Below are 25,266 nucleotides of genomic sequence, written 5' to 3' on the forward strand. Positions count from 1 at the left end.
GATTCAGAATGACAAAGGTGTCATTCAACGGGTTCAATACACCAGAAGTATCGCACCTTCCGTTGATTCTTCAGTCTGACACACGGCCGCCCAGTATCGGTCCGTCTGCCGGTCTTCTGTCCCGGCAGCGCACCTCAGACGCTCAGTTCACTGACCGTCCACGGGTACAGTCCCGCCTCCCAGGGGTCCACTTATACGCCGACTGACCGACCGACTACACTGCCCGTCAGCTCCTACGCCGACCGACTGAGTGACGAGCCGCCCTCTGTCGTGATTAGCCACTGTCTGACTACAGACGCAGACAACCGACCGACGCTAATGACCAGCCTGCAGCCGTACTGACTATACTGCCGCAACTGGTCGGCTGACTTTACCGCTGTTTTTTATTGACTCAGACTCGACAAAGCTCCCACCACTGACCGACCAGCCCGACTCCGCCGCGAGTGACCACCGTCCTGGAGGGCTTCTCTACCGCGACTGAGCAGTACACACCTCACGACTCACCGACAACAGACTCAAGGTCGGAAACCGCTCATTGCCCGCTCACCATTCGGTCACCGTTCGCTCATAATAGCTCACCGCCCGCCGTCGCATTAACTCAAATCCAGTCCGGTTTGTGTCGGGCTGGCGGTCGGTGCTGGCGTTTTGTGTTTCCTGTGGACAGTTTTCCTCTACGATTACACCGGCGCCTCTTCGCTTTTCGACAGTGCGTCGTCCGGTGTGGCTCGAAAGCTCGGGCCTCGTGTGGTGTAAAGGGTTCCCCAGAGTTTTTGAATTTCAAAGAGTCAAATATTCGAATTTAACATCCCGGTTCTATCGAGCTTCTTAGAAAACAATTAAGTGGTGATAATATTAAATTAAAGTCTCGTTCGAATTTTCCGTGGCTGTAACCGCAGAACGAAGACAATCCGACGATCCCGCAGACGCAGGCACGCGCTAAGGTCAGTATGTCGCGAGCAACTAAAGCTCAGGCTACACTAGCGACGTTTTTTCGGTTTCTGCGGGATTTCGGTTTCCGCGTTTTTTCGGTTTCTGCGTTTTTTCGGTTTCTGCGTTTTTTCGTTCCAATCGGAGCGGCCTCTGCGAATGCGTGCTATGCAGCAGCCGCATTTGTGTACGTCGTATTGTCTGATCTGTTGAAGTTGAGCCGCAATAAATGGATCGTCAAACATTATTAAGAGTTTTATTTTTGCGCCGTGAACGCGAGAGACAGCGACGAAGCCTGTGGGTTCGCCCGGTGCTGTTGCGCCGAGAAGAGTGCGGCGAGTTCCACACACTAGTACAGGAACTGCGCCAGAATGATCCTGAGGGCCATCGACGCTACTTCAGGATGAGCGTCAATGAATTTGACGAGGTGCTCGGCAAGATCGAGCCCGTCATCACGAAGGAGATCACGCACCTGAGGAAGCCGATCTCGGCAGCAGAGCGCCTGGCGGCAACGCTGCGGTAAGACCTGAAGCCTCTTCATACTTTCAATGCGCGTATAATTCTCAATGAAACCAGGCACGTACCCAGGATTTCGCCCAGGAGGGGGCCACCTGCTTTCGAAGGGGCCCCCCACAGTGTATAGGGCCCCCCAGGTTCCCCGGGGGCCCCCGGGAGTCATGAAGAACCTTTCGATGGTGGGGGGGGGGGGGCATAGTGGGTCCGGTCTCTCCTGCAGACGTAGGTGAGAAAACGCCACGTGTGTGGGAAAACGCAATTCAGTTCTTTACAACCTAATGTAGCATTTGGTTGTGATTCCTCGCGTTCAACTTCATCAAAGTCAATTAAAACGCCGAAACACATAAGCTTGCATAACCAGAAAAGGTGTCTCAATTTCCAATCGACTAATTACGAATATGACATAGGCGCAATGACGTAACAATTAGTCACTTAAAAGTTCCAACGTGCTGCTTGTTTCGACCCAGATTGGAAAGGACTGACATTTTTTAATTACTACATATGTGTACACCTTTTGCAGTTACCTGGCGTCAGGTGGGACTATGAAGTCTGTGGCAGAATCTTACCGCATAGGCTTCGCCACGATCCGCCTGATCGTCCCTGAGACATGCCGCGCCATCTGGGAGGAGCTCGGACCAGGGCTGATGGGGCTACCGTCGCCCGAGCAGTGGCGCCAGCACGCCCTGGATTACGAGGAGGAGTGGCAGTTTCCCAACTGCTGTGGGGCGGTTGATGGAAAGCATATCATGGTCGACAAGCCTGCCAACAGTGGCTCCATGAACTTTAACTATAAAGGGTTCTTCAGCATCGTGCTGATGGCTGTGGTGGACGCGAAGTGTCGCTTTCGCTACATCAGCGTGGGCAGCCACGGTCAGGAGAGTGACGGGGGAGTGTGGGGAGGAAGCGACCTGGGTCGGCTGCTGGAGGACCAAGACAACGGCGGGCCGCCTGTTCTGCCTGGCCCAGAGCCGCTCCCTGGCTCCGCAGTGACCGTGCCTCACGTGTTCGTGGCAGATGAGGCTTTTCCGCTGCGGCAACATATGATGAGGCCATTTCCTGGGTCGCGCCTGACGAACGACCAACGACGTGTCTTTAACTACAGACTCAGCCGCGCCCGTCGGACCTCCGAGAACGCGTTCGGGATCCTCGCACAACGGTGGCGGGTGTTCCGGGGTCCGATCGGGTGTGACGTGGAGGCCGTTAAACTCATCGTCCTGGCAACCTGCGTCCTTCATAACTTCCTGAGAGAGAAGGACATCGAGACCAGACGTGGAGGGCCAGCGGCCTACGGCTACGTCACGCCTGAAGAGCGACGAGACATCCCCGGTCTCCGTGACCTACATGACGCAGGCGCGTCTCACAACCACCCTCAGCAGGCGGCCCAAGTACGAGAGAAGTACGTCGAGTACTTCAGCGGCGTCGGCAGTGTCCCCTGGCAGCTGAACAGCATTCGCCGCTAGTGAAGAACTGTGGGTGTATCATGTGTGCGTGTACGCCGTGTGTGTGTAACCACTGCCGCTGTGACTACCATGGCGAGAGCGCATAAGAAGCGGTATGATGTTGGATGTGCCGTTCTTGTAAAAGTGATGATTTGAATTTTGAACTATTCAGTGCCTGGTCTAAACGGATTGATTATTTCACGCCGTTTACTTGACGATTCAAGCATCGATTCAATGTGTCGTGAAGTTTGAAATATAAGCTGACGATGGTTACGATTGAATGTGTATATCGTAAAGATGATGTCACTGTTACCGGCAATTGCTCTCAAAAACAATCAACAAGCACGGCAAAGCCATGTATTGAATGAATATCAGCAACAAACTACTGTTGGTTGTTGCTAACCAAAACGAACAACTTATATCACAGGGACAGACGACTTAACGAAAGCTGTCTGTCCTTGTGGGCTGTGGCTATCAACGCAACGACGAAACAAACGTTGTCAACTCCAAATTGAACAATAACAGCCATAGGTAAATATCGCAGAAAAGGCAGTCTGTCCTTCATCCCTGCGGATATAAACGCCATGACAATACATAACAAACATCGTCAGCTACAAAATAAATATCCATAGAGATACATACGGCAAAACAGGTTGTCTCTACACGTAGGCATCAACGTCAAGGCACCAGTAAGCTTAACAAAAAAAAAAAAAAAAAATCAACCACAGCCACACATACAAACACGTCGCAGTCTCAGTGACTTATGGGTATCATAAGTGTCCTTCAGTCCTCGTATTCATCTAGGATCTGCTGGAACGCACGTTTGATCAGTTTTTTGGTGGCCTCACTCCTGTGCTGCAGCTCAGCATACACATTCATACAGAATGTGTAGTCCCTGTCAGATTGTTGTCTCCTGCTCCTATCTAGCTCCTCCAAGATAGCATAGTCTATGTCTGTTGTTTTGCGCTTGCTTCGTGTGCCCGATGTGGTGCGCGGTGTACCTTGTGTATCCGATGTACCTTGTGTGTCCTGGCCACGCGGTGTGTGTGTGTCGTCAGCGGACGGTGTATCTTGTGTGCCAGGTGTGTGTTGTGTGCTCGGAGCGCGTGTTGTGTGTTGAGTCTGGTGGGCGCGCTGCGTGTTCTGTGTCGGTGCGTTTTGTGCGCCCAGAGCGTGCGTTGTGTCGTGCACGAGCCGTGTGCCTTGTGTGCCCGGTGTGTGTTGTGTGCCCAGAGCGCGCGTTGTGTGCTGAGTGTGGTGAGCGCGCGATGTGTTTTGTGCCGGTGCGTTTCGTGTGCTCAGAGCGCGCGGTGTGTTTTCAGTGAAGTCAGCGCGCGATGTGTTTTGTGTTGTATCATGTGAGTGCGGTGTGTCGTCTGTGTTCTCCTCAGTCACTTCAATTTCATATTGGGTATCTTCAAGATACAGGATGTGAGGGTGAGTGTTGGTCTCAGCCCCAGGATCACCTCCAGGATCATCTCCGCCTCCATGTGAATCCAGCCGGAAGGTCATGGATGAGGTTGTACTGAAAAGGAAAAAATATGGAAATAAGGAAAGGTTTGGGACGTTGAATGTGGAATGGAGAAAACCGCGCCGGACCGGAGGGGGTGGGGTTCTGAACATCACCCAGTCTCGGCTCCTGGACCAACGTAGCGACAAACGGCGGGGCCATTTTTCAGATATCTGCGAAAAACCACTCGGGGGTGTCCACTGTCCATACCCCCCACCCCCACCCTCTCCCCAGCCTGGAGCGGGTTAAATCAATATGGGGCAATTCGTTAACTCTGATGATTAAGTTTGGATAGAAACACACTAACGTTTCGGCAGATAAGGGAAAGGAACTGATGTGAAATATGCATTGGGTACAAAATGAGAGAACATGGCTTCAGTACATATTTCAGGCAGGCGAGCTGATGAAGTCATGGAGGGAATCATGGTTGCATTTCAGAACAAGGAACATAAGTAATCGAGTGATAGGAAATATAAAATAAACACTATGGGAGGTCATGGTAACAAAAGGTACATCCAAGTTACTATGCATGGAACTATTACCTTGAATATTTCAGCAGGACAATGACAAACTGTCAATTCTGACCTGTGTGACAATATAGAATGATGGACAAAGCCAAAGGATGGCTGGATGGAGGACAAAGTAGGTATGGATATTGCACATCTGTTTAATTAATACTCACGGCCCACGCTGGGTGCTGGGGTCCAGAAATCTGAGCATATTCCCATAGGGTCCTAGGTGCTGATGGCCACCTGCAGGTGCTGCTGATCCACTGGGCAGAGTCTTCCTTTTTCTGGCCAGATAGTAGTCCCGCAAAGACTTCCACCTCTCTTTGGCAGCTTGCACTGATGATGGAAGGAGAGTATTGTTACCATTTCATTTCATCCAACAGAACAAAATGTCACCAATAGAACTAAATTGGTGTGCACTGTGCAGAATATAAAAACGGCTTAATTTTGGCGCAAACAGGCATCAAACTGTCGGCTAAAACAACAGAGAAATTTCGGCGCAAAACCAACTGCGCAGAATTTCAGTTTTCAGCGGATGAGGGTCTAACAGGCGTCAGGCATAGTGCATTGATGCTTTCCAGTCTGGATCGATATCAATGTATAATATATTGCAAAATAAAACACACTGATTGTGCCAAACCAATCAATAAAGGCATCTCTTTGTATCTTGATCTTCTAAATTCAATCTAAATACCCTTTATTCTTCGTGACTATGATGTTTAGACCATTTAAGTTCAATAGTGTACTTGAAAAAGCCCATTTCAAGACATGTAACCACCAATTATTGCAAGCTCGAGTGATATCAACTGAAAACCTCAGCTGCGTAGGTAGCCGGGCAGCAGTCAGCACTCACCATCACATCTGCACTCAGCTGCCACTCTTTGCCAATCAAGGTCTTTTACAGTCTTTTTCTTGGCATAGTCCTTCGACTTTTTGTCCCACAAACCTGGGTACTTCCTGACTGCTTCAATTATTGATTCGTTGAAGTCCATTTCTGCAACAAAGAAATGCCAGTGATCTGGAGGTTGTCAAACATTCAGTACCTAATAACAACAATTATTTTAGTGATTTTCTCCTTCTGCACCATTTATTAACTTTAATTCTTAAAATGGAAAAAACACATCCTTCCAAGGTTGACGAATAAGACCACGCATTTATAATTGTTACTATTTACACAAAACATTTATATCTTAACACCCAGCCACATGTTGTCAGGCATAGGCGGCGGAACGGGGAGGGCACCATGCCCCCCTTTGATTCTGGCATTTTAACATTAGCCCTATGGGCATTGCATGGAAAGAATGGGACCAACAGTCAGCAGTGCCCCCCCCCCCCCCCCTAAGGGTGGTCCGCCGCTACTGTTGTCAGGCTAGGTTATGTTACGTTGGTAAAATTAGGTCAGGTTAGCTTAGGTTTTGTTATTTCTGCTCATGATGTAGCTAATTTTTTAGCTTTACATGATCATGTGAAAAATGTTCTAGAATGATAGTTGGTTTGTGACAATATGGTGTTGTCTTCATTCAGTATGGAGCTCAAGGTGCAATTTCGGGAGACTTCACAAAGGGCGATTTCATTCTTTTCATGTGCTTAGTTAATGCGTGCAAAAATAATACAAATCAAAGCTTGAGCTTCATATTTCTCCTTGAATTTTCCACACCATCAGTGCAACTGAAATGCTGGAGCCACCAAACTACCCAACTAATTTATTTATAACAATTCAATTCATGTGAAACACATTACAGTGTGGCCAAATCCATTTTGCGTTTGGGGGAGGATGTAGAAAAAAAGCCGCCAGAGGATGTAACTATTTTTTTTTTTTGAAAAATGGTCTACTGATTTTTTTAAGTTCTAATTTTCATAGAAAAGGTGGGAAATGGCCTTACTAACATTCAGTACTGATGTATCTTTGAAGAAAGCACTTCAGTGATACATATGTAGAAATAGCAATCCTTTTTAAGACAATCGTTTAATAGGAACAACTTCAACGGCCACTGGTCATTTGCCAACCACCACCTTCCCGATGCTGATTCTCCTTACTCTATTCCAGGCATATTCCTCATCCATTCCTGAAAGAAGATCGCGAGCCTTCCAATTTCCAAGCACTCCTGTCATCATCGTGAACCTACGAATCCATCAAGATCCCTACTGCCAGATGACCTCGGACACCGACGTCTGCTCCCCGAAGATACAGCTGCGCATACTGCATACCTATTCACGTTTTATAAAATGTAAATGCATAGTGCTGTCATGTGTTTAATAGGTTACTCTCGAATCAATCGAATTAATCGACTATACGACCATTTCTGAATCAGTTATTGTATCAACATTGCATCAGTATAAGAATCAGAATTGCATCGATTATGAGAACTAAGAAAAGTTATCACTAATATAAAATGTTGACCGATATGGCCAGTGGCCAGTACAACTCCCGATGTCATCCTCGACATTAATGTCCTATGTGCATATCCCAGAATCCAACCGCAACTGTGATCTTGGGTTCAATGTGTGCGATGAATTTACTCATTACTGTGTGTAGTAACGGCAACTGAGGGGAAAATAAAATGCAATAAGGTACCGAAACGTCCATATCGCCGATCTTTTTTGGGCTGGGTAACACTGAACTAGAAGAGTTGGTCGAACGGATGAGATGAGCACATTTTGTCAACGTTATATCGCTGGCCAGATCGCAAATCCATATCCAGACGAGACAACATATGTCGACGAGCTGCACCAACTAAGGTGATGAGTCCGCACCAGCCCGACGGACTCTAACAGAGCTAACAGAGCTGGAAAAACACACCTACATCTAGCAAGACCTAGAGCTATTACTGAATAGGTCATAAAATATTTACCAGCCTATCACACTTTTTTAGGGGTAAACACCATAGCCGGTCATTTCGACGCGTTTTTTCCAAACCCTGATCTTCTTCCCGTGAATTGCCCGGAAGCACGAAAAATCCCATTTAAAAAGTCCAATCAATTATTCGATCCTGATCAAGTATCAAGCATGTGAGCTTGTTCTCACATTGCTTGATCTGCTGAGACAGACAAACTTCAGAAAATCGAGTCACTGTATTTTCTCAAGCTTTTTCAACCTGTCGGAAATTTACGGGAGAACAGATATGGAGTTTGAAGGAAAAAAACACGGCGATTTATTCCCTGCTCAACCTGTTGTGGGTCTCATAGTACACCCTATCATTTCCTTTTCCTAGCACAACAGGGTAGGTATGTGCTCAGTCTCACACCGAAGTTCACGATACCATGTTGGTTGGGCACAAAAAAAAAATCGTACCACACGACAGCGGATCAGCTGTGCTGTACAACACACCAGCGTCTAGCTGAGTGCATTCACGCCGACATCTCATCGAGATTGTCATGCTTTGCAGGTAAGGAGTCTATGGTAGGTTCACAAATCAGTCACACGAGTCACGAATGGTGGTATGACTGACTGGGGCCAATTCACCAATCAGTTCGATTACGAGTCTGAACGCATAGTGTACGGTGCGTCTTGGTTGTTTCGTTTTGGACGTCTGCCAGTAGGTGGCTCTGTAAACACCACAACCTACTCAATAGATGTCGCCATAATGTACTATGCACTTGTTGTAAAGTTGAAAAGATTTCATAATGTATATTGCTCAGTATTTTCCTCATAAATCAAAACACCTCTCACCTAGGTACCACTGCAATTATAAGAAGTGTTTTGCAATGAATAAGTGCCTAGTTATGTTGAATTAGAAATGTAGATCGCTTTAATTTTACACACAGCTCCAAATCCCTGAAATGATTAGGTACTTCCCATCTGAATCAGATCAGGCTTCAGAATGAAGCAGTTCAATACATCATCATAGTTCAAATGTTGTTTGCAAATGCCAGAATGCATTTTCTTCATAAAGATTTTTCACACACTAAAGCAATGATTGATGTAATGAAATCTGCATACCCATCACAATTCACATCTGCCTTTACATTAACATTTCATCAAATGTCCAATATTAACAGATCACCCCTCAATATAAGAAATCTTTAGTAAATGTGAATATGAAGTCCAGTGAATATTTTGAACATAACCTAACCTGATCTAACCTTACCTAGCTACCTACCAACCTAAAACTTTCAACCTGTCTGTCCCAACTCAAAACCTATTACCTACAACCTACAACCTTAAGCCCACAACCTATCTACACATAAACCAAATTTTATCATACCAGATACCTATATATATCAATAATCAATCTGTAAGAATCTGGCCAGATGCCTACATTTCTTTCAGTCGGAATGCACAGAGTAGATGGGTGGTAACTAGTAAAGAAAAATCTTTGAAACTAGAGGGTTTTTACTAGCAATGACAATGTCATTGCTGAGGTGCTAATCCAAAATATTAATAATTAACTTAACGGAACCAGCCAACATCACTGGAAATTTCTTCTGAGTTCTGATTGTTGGTTGGTTGTTGTTTTTAGGTAATATGTATTTTTGAAGTATATAAATGTATCAAATCAGATAAAATAACAGATGCACACAAATGAAATTTTAACTGATGCCTTATATATTTGTGAATGAGCTCAACATCCAGGTTCGGTTGCGGATTCCTGATGATGGCAAGAGCTAAAGGCTCGAAATGCTGAGAAACGTTCTTACCTGAGGCTGTGTTCCTGTTCCGTGCTTCTCCAAAGCAATCTCAGTCTACGCTCTCCACCTACAAATAACAAACGTGCATGCATAGACCAACATCATCCCAACTTTAATTGAGATCTTTCCAGGATCAAGGTCTTAGGTCCCTGTACCTTATTGACTAATAGCTTGCAAGTATTGCTATCAGTTCTATTACGCTTCTATCAAATACTGAAATAAGGCAACAAGGCCACAACACAACACTGCTTGTCTATTCAATTTAATTTCTCGAATCGTTTGTATGGAGCAAATGTTTCGGTTTTCCTCGTCTACAAAATATTGTACAAGATTATCAATCTCGACGCACCTGTCGAACTTCGCGGCCTCCGTATTACGTCACACGATTTCAGAGATTTTCGGCAGAAAAACTTCCGACATCCCTAAAACAGCGGCTCACGAAAGCCAGCCAAACGTGAAAATTAAGACAATACAGCCGGTAAAATGATGATAATATTGTAGGGAAATCAATGGAGCATGATATATGTGAATACCAAATCACAAAAATGGTTTTTAACAGTTTGGCGAAGAGTTGAAGTTAGGGGTTGTTAGGGGTAGAATTTCGCCAAAACAGGCGAAGGATGTCATTATATTTGAACATGTCAAAATAGAGTATTATGGGCTTAATATCAGTTTTGATGCATAGGTGGGCATAATTCATCAATTTTCTTTCACTTTGTATAACATTTAGCTCGTAAAATGAGCCTGGGAATTAACAATTTCATTTCTTCAGAAGCCATTTTTTCCGCAAAATCAGCGGATTTTTCGCATGAAAATGACGGAAGTTTACTGGGCTCAAAAACAAGCATTTCGCAAATTTTCCAAGAAAATGACCGCGTATGCAATGGATTATTTCATTTTCTTTCGTATTATCTCATTTTCTCGTCTTGGTTTGGTCGATTAGCGGTGCTGTCCTCATTATAAGTTAGGGGTTGTTAGGGGGAAAATAACGACTTCCTTCGGGATTTTGACTTCCCGATAACGACTTCCTTTTTGGCCACCGGTGACGTCACAGGCTGAACAAAGCACGCCAGGGCGGTGGTGCATGATGTATGAAGAGTCAACAGGGGATTATTCATGTGTCTTTGATGGCCTTGAATCTCGAACGACTGCTTGTGTTGTGGACGCTGTGGATGCATTGGTGTTGTGTCCGAGGGGTTTGTGCTTATCCTGATTTTCAGTGGTTGTGTTTGAGCTTAGTTTTGCTTTTATTCTTTGCGATCAATTGATAACTATTGTACATTAATCCGAGTCTGGTCCAAGGCTATATGCTGTATCTGCGCTGGGTGAGCATCGATTGAAATTGAAATTGAAATAGCCTAGTTGTTTGGGTAGTCGTAAAGCAGGCGTCACACTTCTTTTTTCCAACCAAGGAGAGGCACTGTAGGTTAGGTTGTAGGTTTTAGGTGGTAGGTTTTAGGTTTTAGGTTGTAGGTTTTAGGTTGTAGGTTGTAGGTAAGGTTAGGTCAGGTTTGGTTAGGTTTGGTTTGGTTTGGTTCGATAAGAAAACATCTTTGGTGGGTATAGCGCCTCTCCTTGGTTGGAAAAAGAAGTGTGACGCCTGCTTTACGACTACCGTTGTTTGTACAATTCAATTTGTGATTTCCTTACCAAACCTGTGCATGTTGTTTGGTAGGTACAAACTCAGCTCCAAAAGTCAAGACACTGCTCGGGGTTACATGAGCAGAGTTAATACGAATTACAAACGGACTACAATGGTGAGCGAATAGGAAAATCCGTTCCTGATACGCATTTACTTGCTCATGTAACCCCGGTAACTGGAATATAATGCAGTTTTTATTTTGTCACAATCACATCATCCATGTAGCATCAGCATGCTGATTTCAACTGCTAATGCCATGCTGTCTCTGTCTTGCATTTGTCTTCTTCCATACGTCTTGCAGTTGCTGCATACATACCTCGACCTATATTTTATATCAATATTGCCAGAACATAACAATATGAATATTGCTTAACATTGTATATGCCTATATTCAAATTGGCGCTCATTGAGACAGAGGTATTTTATGACCTAGCAAGAAGTTGCCAAACACATTGATGCTTGCAGAACAGTATGATATATTTAAGTGAAAAAGTCGTGAGGATGTCTTTTTCCCAATTTTTAGGATGTCATTATCCTTTTCATTAGGGGAGGATTTACCCACAACATTGCCAATTTGGCCACACTGACACATTAGTAGGGTGAGGTTACAGATTGATTTTCATTTGATTATAACAACATTCAAATTACCTCCACTCATTTCTCCATCTTCATCTCTCATTGCACGTTCCATACTGATGCGTAGGTAGGTGAATATCCAGAACAACTTAACACAGAAAATACGACTATAACCTACACAAATCGGATGAAAACTGACACCTACTCAACCTTCTGTCACTTCAAAAAAGCAGAAGTAAACAAAACAAAAGAATGCCGCTGTGCGCCATAAAATGTCGCGTGGAACGATATCCCGCAGAAATCGAAAAAAAGTTCACGGCTCTGAACTTTTTTTCGGTTCCGACTCGTCGGTTTTTGCGGGTTTTCGTTCCACGGGACGCCAGACTGGCAGTGTAGCTTGCGCAATGCTTTCGCTATGAGGCGAACTTTACGACGCGAACCGAAATCCCGCAGAAACCGAAAAAACGTCGAAATTCATGCTAGTGTAGCTTAGGCTTAATGAGCCAGTGCTGCCAGATGGGGAAGGCTGTAATCCTCTATATCAGTTACAAAAATCCTCCAGATTCCTCCAAATCCTATTGGTAGATATAGAAAGGTGGTCTTGGACGCTGCGGGGGGCTATACCCCCAAAAAAGTTTCACCAAATACTAAAAACCCATCGGATTTCGAATCTTTTCGCACTGCTGTGCAGTTTAAAAGATACTTTTTCTTATAAAAGTTGAGTTTTCGTTTTATCTTAAAAAAACGAAAATTTTCGTCGATTTCAGGCGCTGCAGGGGGACCGGGGGCATTTGCCCCAAATGTCCCCCTTAGATCCGCCAGTAGTTTGGTACCCTCGTAAATATAGCTACAGACTGAGACATTCTGCAGTCTCACGGTGATAAAGGACGTGATATATCCTAACGGGTAGGGTGACGCTGGGCAGGAAAATGCCTTTTTAGTCTTGAATGTGTTATATTTTTCCATGAAATTGAATATAATAATCGGGCGACAAATCCTCCAGATTTTCCTCCAGAATCAAAAATCCTCCAAAAGCGAAATTTGTCCGCAAATAGAGTTCAAAATCCTCCAGATTTGCGGAAATCCTCCAAATCTGGCAGCACTGTAATGAGCAGGTGATGTGATGCGATCGCTGATGCCAGCAGGTCAGCCGCTTAGGTCAGTCAGAATGTCAGAAAAGGACTTGGGTTGATCCGATAGGCACCTCCTGTGTTAGCGTTGAGTGAATTATGTTTAGGATATGTGGCTTAGGTTCCTAGTCAAAGAAAGGCTGAATCTACGATAAAATAAACTGCAGATAATGTTGTAACTGAATAATGTTATAAATGCCTCACTTTCGGCATGAACTTCCAAATGCCACCGGGGCGCAGGTAAGGGTCGGATGACAAGCCTAATGTGTTACTCGACTCGATACTTCCCAAGCCCCGCTTGGTACGGTCCTGCTAGCCATGCAGGCTAAAAAAAAAACATAAGCATGTTGACGTAATAAGAAGCCGTCTCATGTATGACGATCTAGCGAAACCCAGTGACGGCCTTCCAAAAATAGGCGTATTGATCACCTGATCTTCCTAAAGGCGGATTCTAATTAGGCACGTAGCCAGCTTCTCCTAATTGGAGCTCTATTTCCGTTGGGTCGATGACCGTTCCGTTCATCCCTGTTCATTAGTGATCCATGTTTGGATTCTTCATTAGCTAATCATAACGGGTAAGGGGCCGATGAGGCTCAAAAACAACCTTCGTCCTTCGGACTGGCCTTTGGGGAAAATAATCACTTTCATACCACCACCCGGAATACTCGGTTTAGGACCAGGTACCATATACCTAAATCATTAATTTTGCATTCCGAGTACAAATTCTGGCCCCCAATTCACTAATGGTCAGGTGAAGCCGAAGGGTTTGGCCACTCATTGAGTTAGAGCTTCACGAAAATACACGAGTGCATTGTTCTCCGAGAAAAAGCCAAAGGAGCCCAAGTATAAGTGCTCAGGTTGACTGATAACCTCACAATTCGATTCAACGACTCTAATTAGGGTTTTTGCTCTTTGTCGAGCTGGTCGAGGTGCACTCCGACCTGGCCGATCGCTGCGGGTCGGTCCGTCGCGGCGCATGCGCGTTGACCTTGGCGCCAGTCACGTGACCGTCAGTGACCTCGGCCCGGAGGTGCCTGGCGGAGATCAGTAGGCGATCGGGGCCCCGTTTCACGGCACGCCACTGCGGCCTGATAGCCGCCTGTTACCAGCCGCTATCAGGCATTGGCTCAGGCTTTCATAGTGATGCTGGCATAGTGCAAAATTGCAAAATTTCGCTTATGTTTTTGTGTAGACTGAGCATCAATGCTCTGTAGTGTCTGGAAGCGACGTGCCGTGAAACGGGATCCTGGAAGCATCGGGTAGCGGGGCCGGCTGGGTAGCTGGAAGCATCGTGTTCACAGCCTTTGTTCATATCACTGTTGCCATGCACAGTTAGGTGATCTGCCATGCTGAGGTGACATACTTTCCAGTAAACCAGCTGCTTCATGCAGATATGATGTCAGTCAGGGAGTTCCTGGCATGGAATGAGGCTTACAGAGCCACTGCTGAAGCTAGAAAACAAGTTGGAAAACTTTTGCAAAGACTCATTCAGTGTCAAAGCTACTTATAGACAATTTCAGCTCGCTCTCAGACTCTGAGGGCTGTTCAAGGGCACTGCATGCTGCTGAGTGCAGTGTGTGCGGTGTGTGCAGCAGGCGTGGGGGTAGGGGATGGGTAGTCTGTATGGCGTCGCATGGCTGTGTGCTGAAGCAGTGGCCAGTCCTGACCAACCACAGCAGTCTCTGTGTGTGGTGACAGAAGGATGGTCCTACTGCACACAGGACCCGTGAACAGCCCTCTGATATATCAACCAATTCAAGGCACAACTGGAAAACACTGCAAAATCATGCACATTAATCAACTTTGAGTTCAGCACATACAAAATCTCATAAAATTGATGGAGTGGGATGCTCAGGCCAAGAGCCAAGAGGCCTGTTAAATCCTGATCACATTGAACATGAGGGACGCCAGTGAAAACAGGGCACTGCAGGGCATATTGAGTCACATGACTATTAACAAGTTCTCCCCCTCTTAATGCCTTCTACATGCTGAATGTCATGTGGTTTACGTGCAAGTGAATCTCAAGAGCCTTAATCAAATCGCCCAAGGCGCCCTGTTTTCACAGTCCAGTCGGGGAAACTATGGTAAAATCTGCTATTTTTAGCAGTCTGCTATTTTTAGCAGGAATCTGCTAAAAATGGGTACGCATGTGACATCGTACCCAAATATAGCAGATTTGGGTACGGCCCCCGACAAAAGCAGATCTGCACCCTAATTGAAGCAAATGCGCATCAAATGCCTGGCAGATTCATGATTAGAATAGTGCTGAGAATGTCCTCTGATATTTTTTGTTCAGATCCGACTATTTTCAACTAATGAATTTGAAAATAGTCGGATCTGAACAAAAATAGCAGAGAACACTCTCAGCACTATTCTCATCATGAATCTGCCAGGCATTTGATGCGCATTTGCTTCAATTAGGGTGCAGATCTGCTTTTGTATGGGGCCGTACCCAAATCTGCTATATTTGGGTACGATGACGTCACATGCGTACCCATTTTTAGCAGATTTCTGCTAAAAATAGCAGACTGCTAAAAATAGCAGATTTTACCATAGTTTCCCCGACTGAGTCGTCCAACATGAGACGTCAGCTGAGAAAGTTGTTGGAAGTGAATCAGACTGAGTGCCCTGTGAATCAGAATCCTTGAGCTAACTGAAATTCAAGAAAAAAGTCAGGTTGAGCTGGCCTAGTGCTTGCAATTAATTACTGAATTCCTTCAAGATTCAACATAACAGTCAGCACTCAACGTGTTATGACTTGGACTGAGGTTTTTGGTGTTCTTGGATAGACAAGGATATCGACATCTTATCGGCCTTTCAGGTCTTTTCACAAGGCCGTACATAGGTTAGCTTTATGTTTTATGGCCTTGCTTAGATTTGGTTAGGTTAGGATTTTCGAACTTACCCTGGCGTTGAAAAAATCGAAAAAATGAGATTATCAAATGCGCGTCCACGGACTTGTCTGTGGGCTTTATTTTGTAACAGCTGCGCCATTTTAGCACGCTTTATGCTATGAAGGTCACGTGCTTTCTAGTATTTAAATTGAAATATTCTTAACTCAAGCTCTGAAAATTAGTAATTGTATTTTGAAACATTTTGATACCAATTTAATGAATGTTTCAAATTCTTTGAGACAAAAAAAAGAAATAAAAAGCAATATAACAAATTTGTGACCACCAAAGTCACGTGATAATAAAGTACTCCTAATTCAACGGGAAATAAATGCCTGTGTGCATGACCCCGCTTTGTTTTGCAGAAGAAAGAAGCTTTGCCACTTTACTACCGGTGCTAGCTGCGGTTGGGTTATATGCTGTGATATGTTGATTCGTCACGTTTATTTGATAAGACAAGCTTTCGCGCATTGATAGCTTATCTGTAAAATTCCCTTGGTGGCTTGTTCACCTGCAGTCTGCCTGTTGATGCGCAGCATGCTTCATTCCGGAGTTGGGTCCAAGTCTTCCTCGCAGCTGAGCTAAAATGGGTTAGTATTTATTGGGGATTTGGAAACATGCATTTGAAATGTGAAAAGCAGACATGTGTAGGGCCCCATCCTGATCCAGGTGCTCTGTGGCTGCTCTAGCTCCCGCAGCCAGGTGGTAGTCCTAAAGCAGGCATCGCACTTGTTTTTTTCAACCAAGGAGAGGCGCTATGCCCAGAGATGCTTTCTATTCAAACCAAGCCTAACCTACAACCTAAAACCTACCACCTAAAATGCTTAAATTTTAATTATTTTATTACTTTATTGCAAAACAGAATCATGATAGGTACCAACCTAAACAAAGAGTGGTGAAATCTGCAATGTTTTGTCTCACACACACAGTTTATGTTGAAGTTTCCCTGTGGGTGCTTTCGAGCAGCAACAGGAGCCGCAGGAAGTGTGATGCCATACCCAGAATGCTGCCCTCACCTGATTGGCCACCAGCTAAGCTCAGCCTTTTTATGGCGGGAGCCGCAGAAGCCACAGACACTTGAACAGCACCCAGGATTCTGACAAAATGGATCTGGGATCCAATCCCATGGATCTTGATCTTGGATCTGAAGGCATTGAAGGCCTAATGTACAGCGCTGTAGATGCAGAAACAAAGATATAGCTGTTATTTGTTTAGAGATCTGTTGAGTTCTCAGCTCTGAGTCTAATTTTCTCTACAGATTGAGATCTGGTGAGATCATGGATGGCTATTTCAATTTTTTGACAAGTCCCCATATGATTTGAAGTGTGATTTATTTTGGCTCTGTTTAATTAATCTGTCTGTTTCATTTAAGTAATATGTTTAACTAATTTATATTGGGTTTTATGATATTAACTACACAATGCAATTTCCAGCTGTGACGCTTTTTTGCATGGGCCCTGTTTCATGGCATGCTGCTAGAGTGCTAGTCAGTGTACCATTTTTCAGACTTTTTGGTGGCAACTCACACCTGATGGGGAAAATATTTTCATCCCTAAAATATGAATGACTGACTTTACTTCATCTATGAAAAAGGTTTCATGTATTCGAACAGCCAGTTTACATGTCACTTGACAGTTGATGGACCCACATCCTTTTGTTTCACACCCTGTCAAGATCCTGACATGAAATCCTGGTTTATCAGTTGACATAAAAATTAGCATTACCTACACCATTTTTCAAAAATAGTTCAGTTATTTACTTTCTTTTTTCTCATCCTAGGATTTTTTTTTCATCAGCACACCCAACCAAAATCCAATTTTAGGACACTGGTGCTAGTGGCCACTACTAGCACAATTAGTGGCGCACCGAATGCTGCATTCAGTTTCCATGGAGTTATCAGCAGACTGAGACGCTCCAATATTGAGTGCCATCATCAGTTTAGTAGTAGGTAAAGTTGATGTTTCAATGTCTCCAATAGCATTGCAGCGACAGCTGATGTACCGATCACCGCTTTGTCTGTTGAGTACCAGCGGTGTGGTTTGGTAGCTAGTATATCCGAACCCCCCTCCATCAGACTACCGGGCGCGGGAGTACACGAACGGCGCGTTTGCGGCGGAAGAGGAGGCGATGGCGCGCGGCCCGCGCTCCCGGGACCGCTCCTCGGAGCCCACCTCGTGGGTGCCGGTGGGCCTGTTCCCACCGGCGGCGGTCGGCCCGGCGACAGATGGAGAGATGGTCGAGCTGCAGGAGCGCACTAGCTCCAACGGGTGAGCGGCGGGGAGGTCGACAGCGCCGGGGGCTGGAACGCTGCCGCCGGGCGCACGCCGCACGGTGTATGATTAGATGTCGTGGGTAAATGGACGATCGAGAAGTGTGGAAGGATTTTTTCTCACACAGCTTGAGAGAGCTCAGGCTGTTTTGTTCGTGATGTCGGACAGTTCGGAGGATCGGTAACGATTGTTGAGAATTTGACACGGAAACTCAATAAACAGCTACAAATATCAATATTGATGCTATAAGTGAGTTTCTCTATCTCTGCTCACAAGAAGATAGGCAATGGTACACAAATGTGCATTGGTTTCATTGTTTGTCAGCTGTTACCACAGCTGCTTTCCATCCGCCCACCGCAGGGAGGAGGAGTTTTACCAACACGGCCGGCAGTACTCGAGCTTCACCCAGACTCTGCTGCGAGAACTGCCCTCCCGAGCCCCCACAGGTGAGCACAGAGCTCCAAATGAAGAGATGACCTCCCGAGCTGCCGCCGTTGGTATGTGACAAGCAACACAGTGAACTTGAGAACATTAAGCGCAAATGAGGAGCCTGAGTGAGCATTGAACAATGATAACGTCTGATGTGTTGTGTTGTGAGTCACAAAACGTAAAAATCACAGTTGAATGTCTGATAACTCCAAATGCCGACAATAGTGTTTAACTGTTTAACATTAAGACCAACACTTCCCACAAGACCTCATTTGTCCGCGCTCTTCCGCTGTCCCCTATGTGACTCCGCCCCGCTCTCTGCCGTCTCAGGCGGCCGGACGCTGCGCCGCCGTCGCGGCAGCGGCTCTGACGTGGCGTACAACACGCTGAGGTCGGTCCACTCGTACGGAGGCACCATCCGCGGCGCCATCGACATCGCCAGGTGAGGCAGACCGAGTCTGTGATCCGACGTCACGGGAGGTCGCGGGATCTTTGAGGGTGTGATGTTACGTAGTATACAGCGTTATGTGATAGGGCGTTGTGTTACGTTGAATTAATGTTGACGTCGTTAGCTATTTATTGTCATTCTACGGTGTTCTTCGTTGATTCGAAGTGTGTTGTAATTACTCTGCCGTCCCGTGCCTAGTTGCAATGAATATGTGGCTGACTGTCCCAGTCATTTGGGTTCGATGGCTTCCTTTGTCACTGTTCTCAGGTTTGATGACTTCTGTGTACCCTGAAGCTGAACCCGTCTTGTCCTCAGGCTAGGTAACTGTCTGACTCTCTCCTTCCTCAGGTTTGGTGACGATTGTGTACCTTGAAACTGAACCCTGCCCTGTACTGAGGTTAGGTAACTGTCTGACTCTCTCCCTCCCCAGGTTCGGTGACGATGTGGACGCCGTGGTGGACGAGATCCAGCGCGGAGAGGGAGACATGGTCGACGCCAACCTGGCCAGACAGGTCGAACTGTGAGTACCGACGCGGAGTCACGGCACACACACGGCTACCGGGGGCCGGGGATAGGCGCCCGAGGGGAGCCAGCAAATGGGAATGGAATCGGACTACCAGCGCTGGATTGGCACTTTGCAGACGGATGCTGGGTTGTGAAACCTTGGAGGTCGGGTTGTGAAACCAAAAGCCTATCATAACGTCGAAGAAACTATGAGTGAGTTGATAGGGTAAGACATGTTAGTTTTCTCTTTTGAAGGAATTACTTGACGTGACAAAATAAAAAAAGAAGGTGGGGGGTGAGAAGTTAAAGTACGATGAGAATCAATCTGGCCGACGGCGACGTTATGTACTTTCGTTACGACCCCGCCTGCTCCCGGGTCTGTAGGAATACGCTGAGGTAACTCGAGCGGCCGCTGTCCTACAATCGACCACCCCTCCCCTCCCTCCCAATCAGGAACACCCTTAGGGAGCTGGAGCGGCCGCTCTCCTGAAATTAAGACCACTCCTCTTTTGTCTTCAGGAACACTCTGCGGGAACTGGAGCGGCCGCTGTCGTACAAACGTCAGGTGAAGCAGCGACTGGAGCAGCGGGACCGGCAGCAGAGCAGGCGCATCGGCTTCTGGACGCAGCTCAGCAGCAACTTCCACTACTCACTGGTCCAGGTGAGGGTACTTCCACTACTCGCTGGTCCAGGTGAGGCAACTTCCACTACTCGCTGGTCCAGGTGAGGCAACTTCCACTACTCGCTGGTCCAGGTACGGCAACTTCCACTACTCGCTGGTCCAGGTGAGGACGCTGATCTTACAGGGAATTCTCGATCTTAGGACGCACAACTGGTAAGCATTAAGCCTTTTAGGGCACCTCGATTCCAAAGCTATACGTGAACAGTTACAATTAGATTCTTACAATTATGAGTCACTTAGAGCTGTCATAATCTGTGTAGTATTGCGCATTGTTCTCTCATAGATGAAAAAATTGTTTTGCGCTCAAAAAAATATATTTGTTTGTTTTCAGTGTCATTCCAGGCCTGTCATTTGCCCATTTTATTAATTCTGCCGCATTTTGCCCATGTCTATTATCTATACCACAGTCCGCCCTGCGCTGAATATTAGGACGTATCTGACCTTTCCCCGTTTTCCGTCCGCCCAGGTGGGTCGCGCCTTCTCGGACGCGTTCGAGTTTGTGAAGCTGTGGAAGGGCCACCTGCAGCGGCTGCGCGGCCAGCTGGGCAGCGGCGTGGCCACCTACTTCGAGTTTCTGGAGTCGCTGTTCTACCTCAATCTCTTCACCATGCTGGCCGTGTGAGTGGAATTAGGACGGATGGGAAGCGGGGACTGGGGAGGGGGAGCTGGCGAGGAACCAATGAGGGATACAAACACGAATGCCTCCTTTTTAATTATAATGTAACTGGGGCTACAGCTTCCTATTTCACCACGTCGCTTCGACGTGTGCGAGTTTTTTTCGCTTTCTGCATTTGTTCGCCTGTGTAGCTCTTTTGATGTGGATAATTTAGCAAGCTAATGATATCAACAATGCCGATGACAAACGACTGCCGAATGACATGTATCTACATGTGAAAAGTACATTAATTGTTTACCTTTCTGTAACGGCCTCGAGGTTGCATTAATTCTAACCTGACGTGCCGCCCGGACGGCAGGATGGGGCTCCTGACGACCCGCCTCTCCTACAGGGTGGGGTTCCTGATGACACCCCAGCTGCTGCTGCGGACCCACGAGCCTCGCGAGGCCTTCGCCAGCGCTGTGGGCGTCTTCGTCAACCAGACGCCTCCTGGCATGACGGCGTACAGCGGCAACCAGCCGTTCCACTTCGGCAACCTCTTCACCGGACAGGTGGGTCAAGGAAAGGTCTTCAGAGAGCAGGACGTTGGTTACCTAGTTTCTACATATTCACGAGACATGTGGGTGAGGGATCCCTTATCTCGGGACAGGTGAGTTGGCGAACCTTTTCATAGAATATGGATCGGAGTCGACGATTGGATTGAAGTTGGGACGAGTTCAGGTGATGATCCAGATATTGAATGCGGAGAATCAGGTGAGGCACATATGAGATCGATCAAATTATTTGGCGCCATCATCATATGGCCGGCCTAACTGAAACCGAGGGGCTGCCTGGGTACGCCAATGACCGAGGTTCAGGAGCTCGTAGGGATTTAATGTTGGCTGGTCGCGACATTCGTTTCAGGTTAGAGGTGACGTCGACATGGTAGCGTCACCCACGTCCGATGTTAGGGAGGGCGCTTTAGGTGTAGTGTCTTTTGGTTATGTGATGTGTATTATTGGATGAGTTTGGGTGTCTAATTTCATTGCACATAGACTGATGTTTCGTTTTTAGTGTTCAGTAACAAGATTGAGACATTATAATTGTGCAAGCATTTTTGTTTTGTACAATGTACATAGACGTGTTCGTTCGCATAAACCTACTTTGCCTTTGTTTAGTGCTCCTCCTTTGTTTTTTTTTTCGTTTATTTTGTCTGATGCCTTTTGTTTTCTTTAAATCATAGTGTGACATTATGTTTGCATCTTGCCTTTTCAAACACATCTCAGCCGCTGCTAGGCATTTTTAACCCGCTGGTTTTGGTTACCATGCTCTTTTCGTTTTTCACCACGCTGGCCTTTTGCCCCACGTTTTCTACCACGCTCGTGCCCTGTTCCCTAGGGCTGGCTGAACACGACTGAACTCTACTACGGTTTCTACTACCGGGCCGACGTAGCCCTGTTCGGGGGCCTGGTCTACAGCATGCCCCGCGCCTATTTCTTCACTGTCACAATCTGTCTGGCCCTGCAGCTTGCCTTTCTGGCCGTGGTGTAAGTGCCTTATATTTTTTTCAACAGTGGGATCATCAATCATGAGATGATTGGCGGATAGTTTGACGTAGCTAAATGTGATGCCTGATTTTGATATTGTTACGTGAATACTTATGAAGCTGGCCATTTATGATGCTGTCTTAGGTGGTGATATTATACCTTGAGTTTCTTTGGGAGACTTCATCAGGTATGTTACAATCGTCAATGTCGTGTGTTAGCTTAACGGGAGCTCAGAGGAAATGCTATGACAGACTAGTCCTTTTTCCTATTTGTCCTATTCATGCCTTATACTAACACATTTCAGCGCATCTATTTTTCCGTTTAATTCCTTATTCCTTCCTGTTTTTGATTCTCCCTTTATTTTTCCCATTTTATTGACCGCTTTCTCTCCCTCCATATCCATTCACAGATCCTGTGCTCCTCTGCGACAAAACCTCCCGGCCGCTGCCATCATCTCCGTACCTCCGGCTTCATCCTCGATATCCGCCCGGCGCCGGTGGCGTCATTACCCTGATAGCGGGGTTTTTACTCACTGTGCTGCGCCTGATAGGGAGGACGCGGACAGGTGGTCTCTGTACTGCGCTATCGGGTGGGTTTGAGGCCGGCCGCCGCCGCTGTTGGTAGATAAGGACGTGGTACGGACTACGGAGTGTTTTATGGGACCCGTATCAGCACTTGTACCGGTGCACGATTAGGTAATCATGTGATACGTGGAGTGTAGCCACTCTACATAGATTCATCGAAAATGATTTATAAAGAGGGTTTTACTAATTCACGTAATTTAGATGCGTTGAATGACTTTTGTTTGCATAGTTCTACCGGGCTTCTCAAAAAAGTTGGACGATCTTATAACTAACGTATTGAAGCGTGTATCTGTGTAACAAAACATAATTGGGTATCACCTAAAAGCCTCATCAAAGACATTTCATTTGAGGGGATTTCGATCCTCGGCAGTCGCCTTTCTGAGCCGCGCTGAGGTCATGTTCGAGATGATTCCCTTTTTGCTCGATGCACAGTTTAGCCCGGCGCAGCGCGACCTCTGCTGCAGCACGACCCACGGAAAGCTGCAGACGGCACACCGCTGACTCTACTGCATCCTTATGATCTTCGGAACTTTTTGGGTGGTTTCGGTACACCTAGAACTTGAGGTGGTCCTATAGGAAAAAGTCCGGTGGGGTGACGTTCGGAGAATTCGCCGACCACGGGCGTGTCTCGAACCTCGAGATCACGCGCTGCCCGAAGCGCTCCCACAGCCCCTCCCGGTTTTCTTTAGCGGTATTGGCGTGGCACCGTCTTGCTGGAACCATTGGATCTTAAACGTTTCCGGATCTCTGCTCATCTTGATATTGCAGAACCCTCCAAAACGTCGCCAGAGCTACCCGATATCGCTGACCATTGACAGACTGAGTAGTGCATCTCTCACACGAGTAGTGTTCGCCGTGAGCCTTTGATTGGGTTTATGGCCGCCGCTGTGTTCCTTGAATTGCGTGTGAACCTATTGTTAACACTTCCTCGAGCCAGAAACTTGTCCATAATGTGGAAAACTGTGTTTCAAGATGTTGCTCTCTTTGCCCTAAAGTGCTTGCGGATCTTTCGTCGTGTTGAGCCGACCGACTTAGTATGGGAAAGCATAATTTGACGAGTTTTGCTTTTACTTCCTAAGACCACGGCTTCATTTTTTAAGCTGGCTCAAACCATAGTGCTGTTCGGGCAGCGCATCCTATTGCAAAATTTTGCACCACGCATGCGCAGTTGGGGTCTCTCGGGCGCCAAGGTCCGCCCATCGGCGTATGACGTCACACGTGTGACGTAGGCTCGCGCAAAATCTTTCAGTTTTGCGCAAGAAGAAAATAGTAGCTGCAGGAGGCGAAAGTGGCGCGGATTAAAGTTTACCCTCATATATTTCTTATTGTAAGTGGTTAGTATGGTGTTATTTTGGTATCATTATCTTTCTTTTCAGTGGCACATTGCTATTAACCACATTTGAACGCATTTTACTCAGTAATTGAACGAAACACACCAGTCCATCTGCGCCACGGTTCGCCGCGTCTCGCGTGGCCCTCGGCTTTGCGGGCCGGCGGAGAGGGGGTGGAGCATGGGCGGAGCCAGGCGGCTGACATCATCGCATGTGTGACTTCACACTCAGCAAAATATTTTGCGCGGACCCGAACAGGGCTCATGGTGTCATATAAATCTACAAAAAATTCTCCGTTTTTCCACGTGCATTGATTTTGCTTTAATGTTGTTAGGGGTCCTCTATTCGCAAAAGAAATCTGTCTAACTTTTTTGAGAAGCCCGGTATATACCTTTATTTTGATCCGATGCTGATGCAACCCTTTTATTTTCTCATTGGGCACTATCCTCACTTCACTGATGCGAGCTGAGTGGATACCTCTAACAACAAGTATCTACACGGGCCTCATATGAAACATACGCACCTCAGAGATCCTATTTGGCATTGTTTTTCTGCGCAGCATAAGAAAATTAAACATTAATGAGAAATTATATCAGGCTTTCTTTTTGCGCACTGTTTGGCAAGATGAAATTATGCTTCCATCCAGTGTAAACCAAGCGCACTACCAATATCTATCTGTCAAACGACGATGCTAGCAAATGAGGGTTGATTTTTTTATCTCAAACAAATGGTTACCACCCCCCCCCCCTTCTTCCAATTCGTTTTGCAGCACGGCCCGCCTGTACCGGTCCAACTTCATCGATGCCTCCAGCGTATCGCGTAATGTCTTCTTCAACAAGGTGCTGTGCAGCTGGGACTTCAGCATTGCCTCGGAGAAGATGGCCGGCCTGCGGCACAACGCCATCTACAATGAACTGAGGGTGAGTTAGCGGTACAGTGTGACCTCTCTGTAACACTAGGAGATGACGTTGGACTCGTCTTTGACCCCAAATGCATGATAATTAATGGTGTGTGACCTTTCTGGGCCCTAGGAGATGACGTGTCCCCTGCTGCTGACCCTGTCTGATCCCACAGATGACTTGGTGCTACCCCTGTGACCTTTCTCTG

At 46.4% G+C, this 25,266-nt stretch overlaps 2 protein-coding genes across 8 annotated transcripts in view; one reads left to right on the forward strand and one right to left on the reverse strand.

The window, feature by feature from the left end:
* The window catches only part of LOC122365309 (matrix-remodeling-associated protein 7-like), a 17,112-nt gene extending 5,149 nt beyond the window's left edge, over nucleotides 1-11,963 (reverse strand). The window contains exons 1-4 of one of the 6 annotated variants that reach the window (XM_043336433.1): nucleotides 11,948-11,963; nucleotides 5,755-5,895; nucleotides 5,075-5,237; nucleotides 3,230-4,407 (exon numbers count right to left, since the gene is read on the reverse strand). In XM_043336433.1, coding sequence (XP_043192368.1) covers nucleotides 3,666-4,407; nucleotides 5,075-5,237; nucleotides 5,755-5,893 — 1,044 coding nt within the window. In that variant the 5' untranslated portion in view covers nucleotides 5,894-5,895; nucleotides 11,948-11,963 and the 3' untranslated portion in view covers nucleotides 3,230-3,665. The other 5 variants (XM_043336431.1, XM_043336432.1, XM_043336434.1 and 2 more) reach the window with 5 other exon arrangements.
* LOC122365306 (transmembrane channel-like protein 7) overlaps nucleotides 10,705-25,266 on the forward strand; it is a 24,344-nt gene continuing 9,782 nt past the window's right edge. Inside the window, exons 1-10 of one of the 2 annotated variants that reach the window (XM_043336425.1) lie at nucleotides 10,705-10,855; nucleotides 17,844-18,036; nucleotides 18,400-18,485; nucleotides 18,799-18,910; nucleotides 19,347-19,436; nucleotides 19,940-20,081; nucleotides 20,569-20,720; nucleotides 21,110-21,269; nucleotides 22,096-22,244; nucleotides 24,929-25,079. In XM_043336425.1, coding sequence (XP_043192360.1) covers nucleotides 17,897-18,036; nucleotides 18,400-18,485; nucleotides 18,799-18,910; nucleotides 19,347-19,436; nucleotides 19,940-20,081; nucleotides 20,569-20,720; nucleotides 21,110-21,269; nucleotides 22,096-22,244; nucleotides 24,929-25,079 — 1,182 coding nt within the window. In that variant the 5' untranslated portion in view covers nucleotides 10,705-10,855; nucleotides 17,844-17,896. Of the gene's footprint in view, nucleotides 10,856-16,083; nucleotides 16,360-17,843; nucleotides 18,037-18,399; nucleotides 18,486-18,798; nucleotides 18,911-19,346; nucleotides 19,437-19,939; nucleotides 20,082-20,568; nucleotides 20,721-21,109; nucleotides 21,270-22,095; nucleotides 22,245-24,928; nucleotides 25,080-25,266 lie in introns of those variants that run through there. The other variant, XM_043336424.1, reaches the window with a different exon arrangement.

Source organism: Amphibalanus amphitrite, unplaced genomic scaffold (genome assembly GCF_019059575.1).
Source record: "Amphibalanus amphitrite isolate SeventyFive unplaced genomic scaffold, NRLGWU_Aamphi_draft 000729F_arrow, whole genome shotgun sequence".
NCBI lineage: Eukaryota > Metazoa > Arthropoda > Thecostraca > Balanomorpha > Balanidae > Amphibalanus > Amphibalanus amphitrite.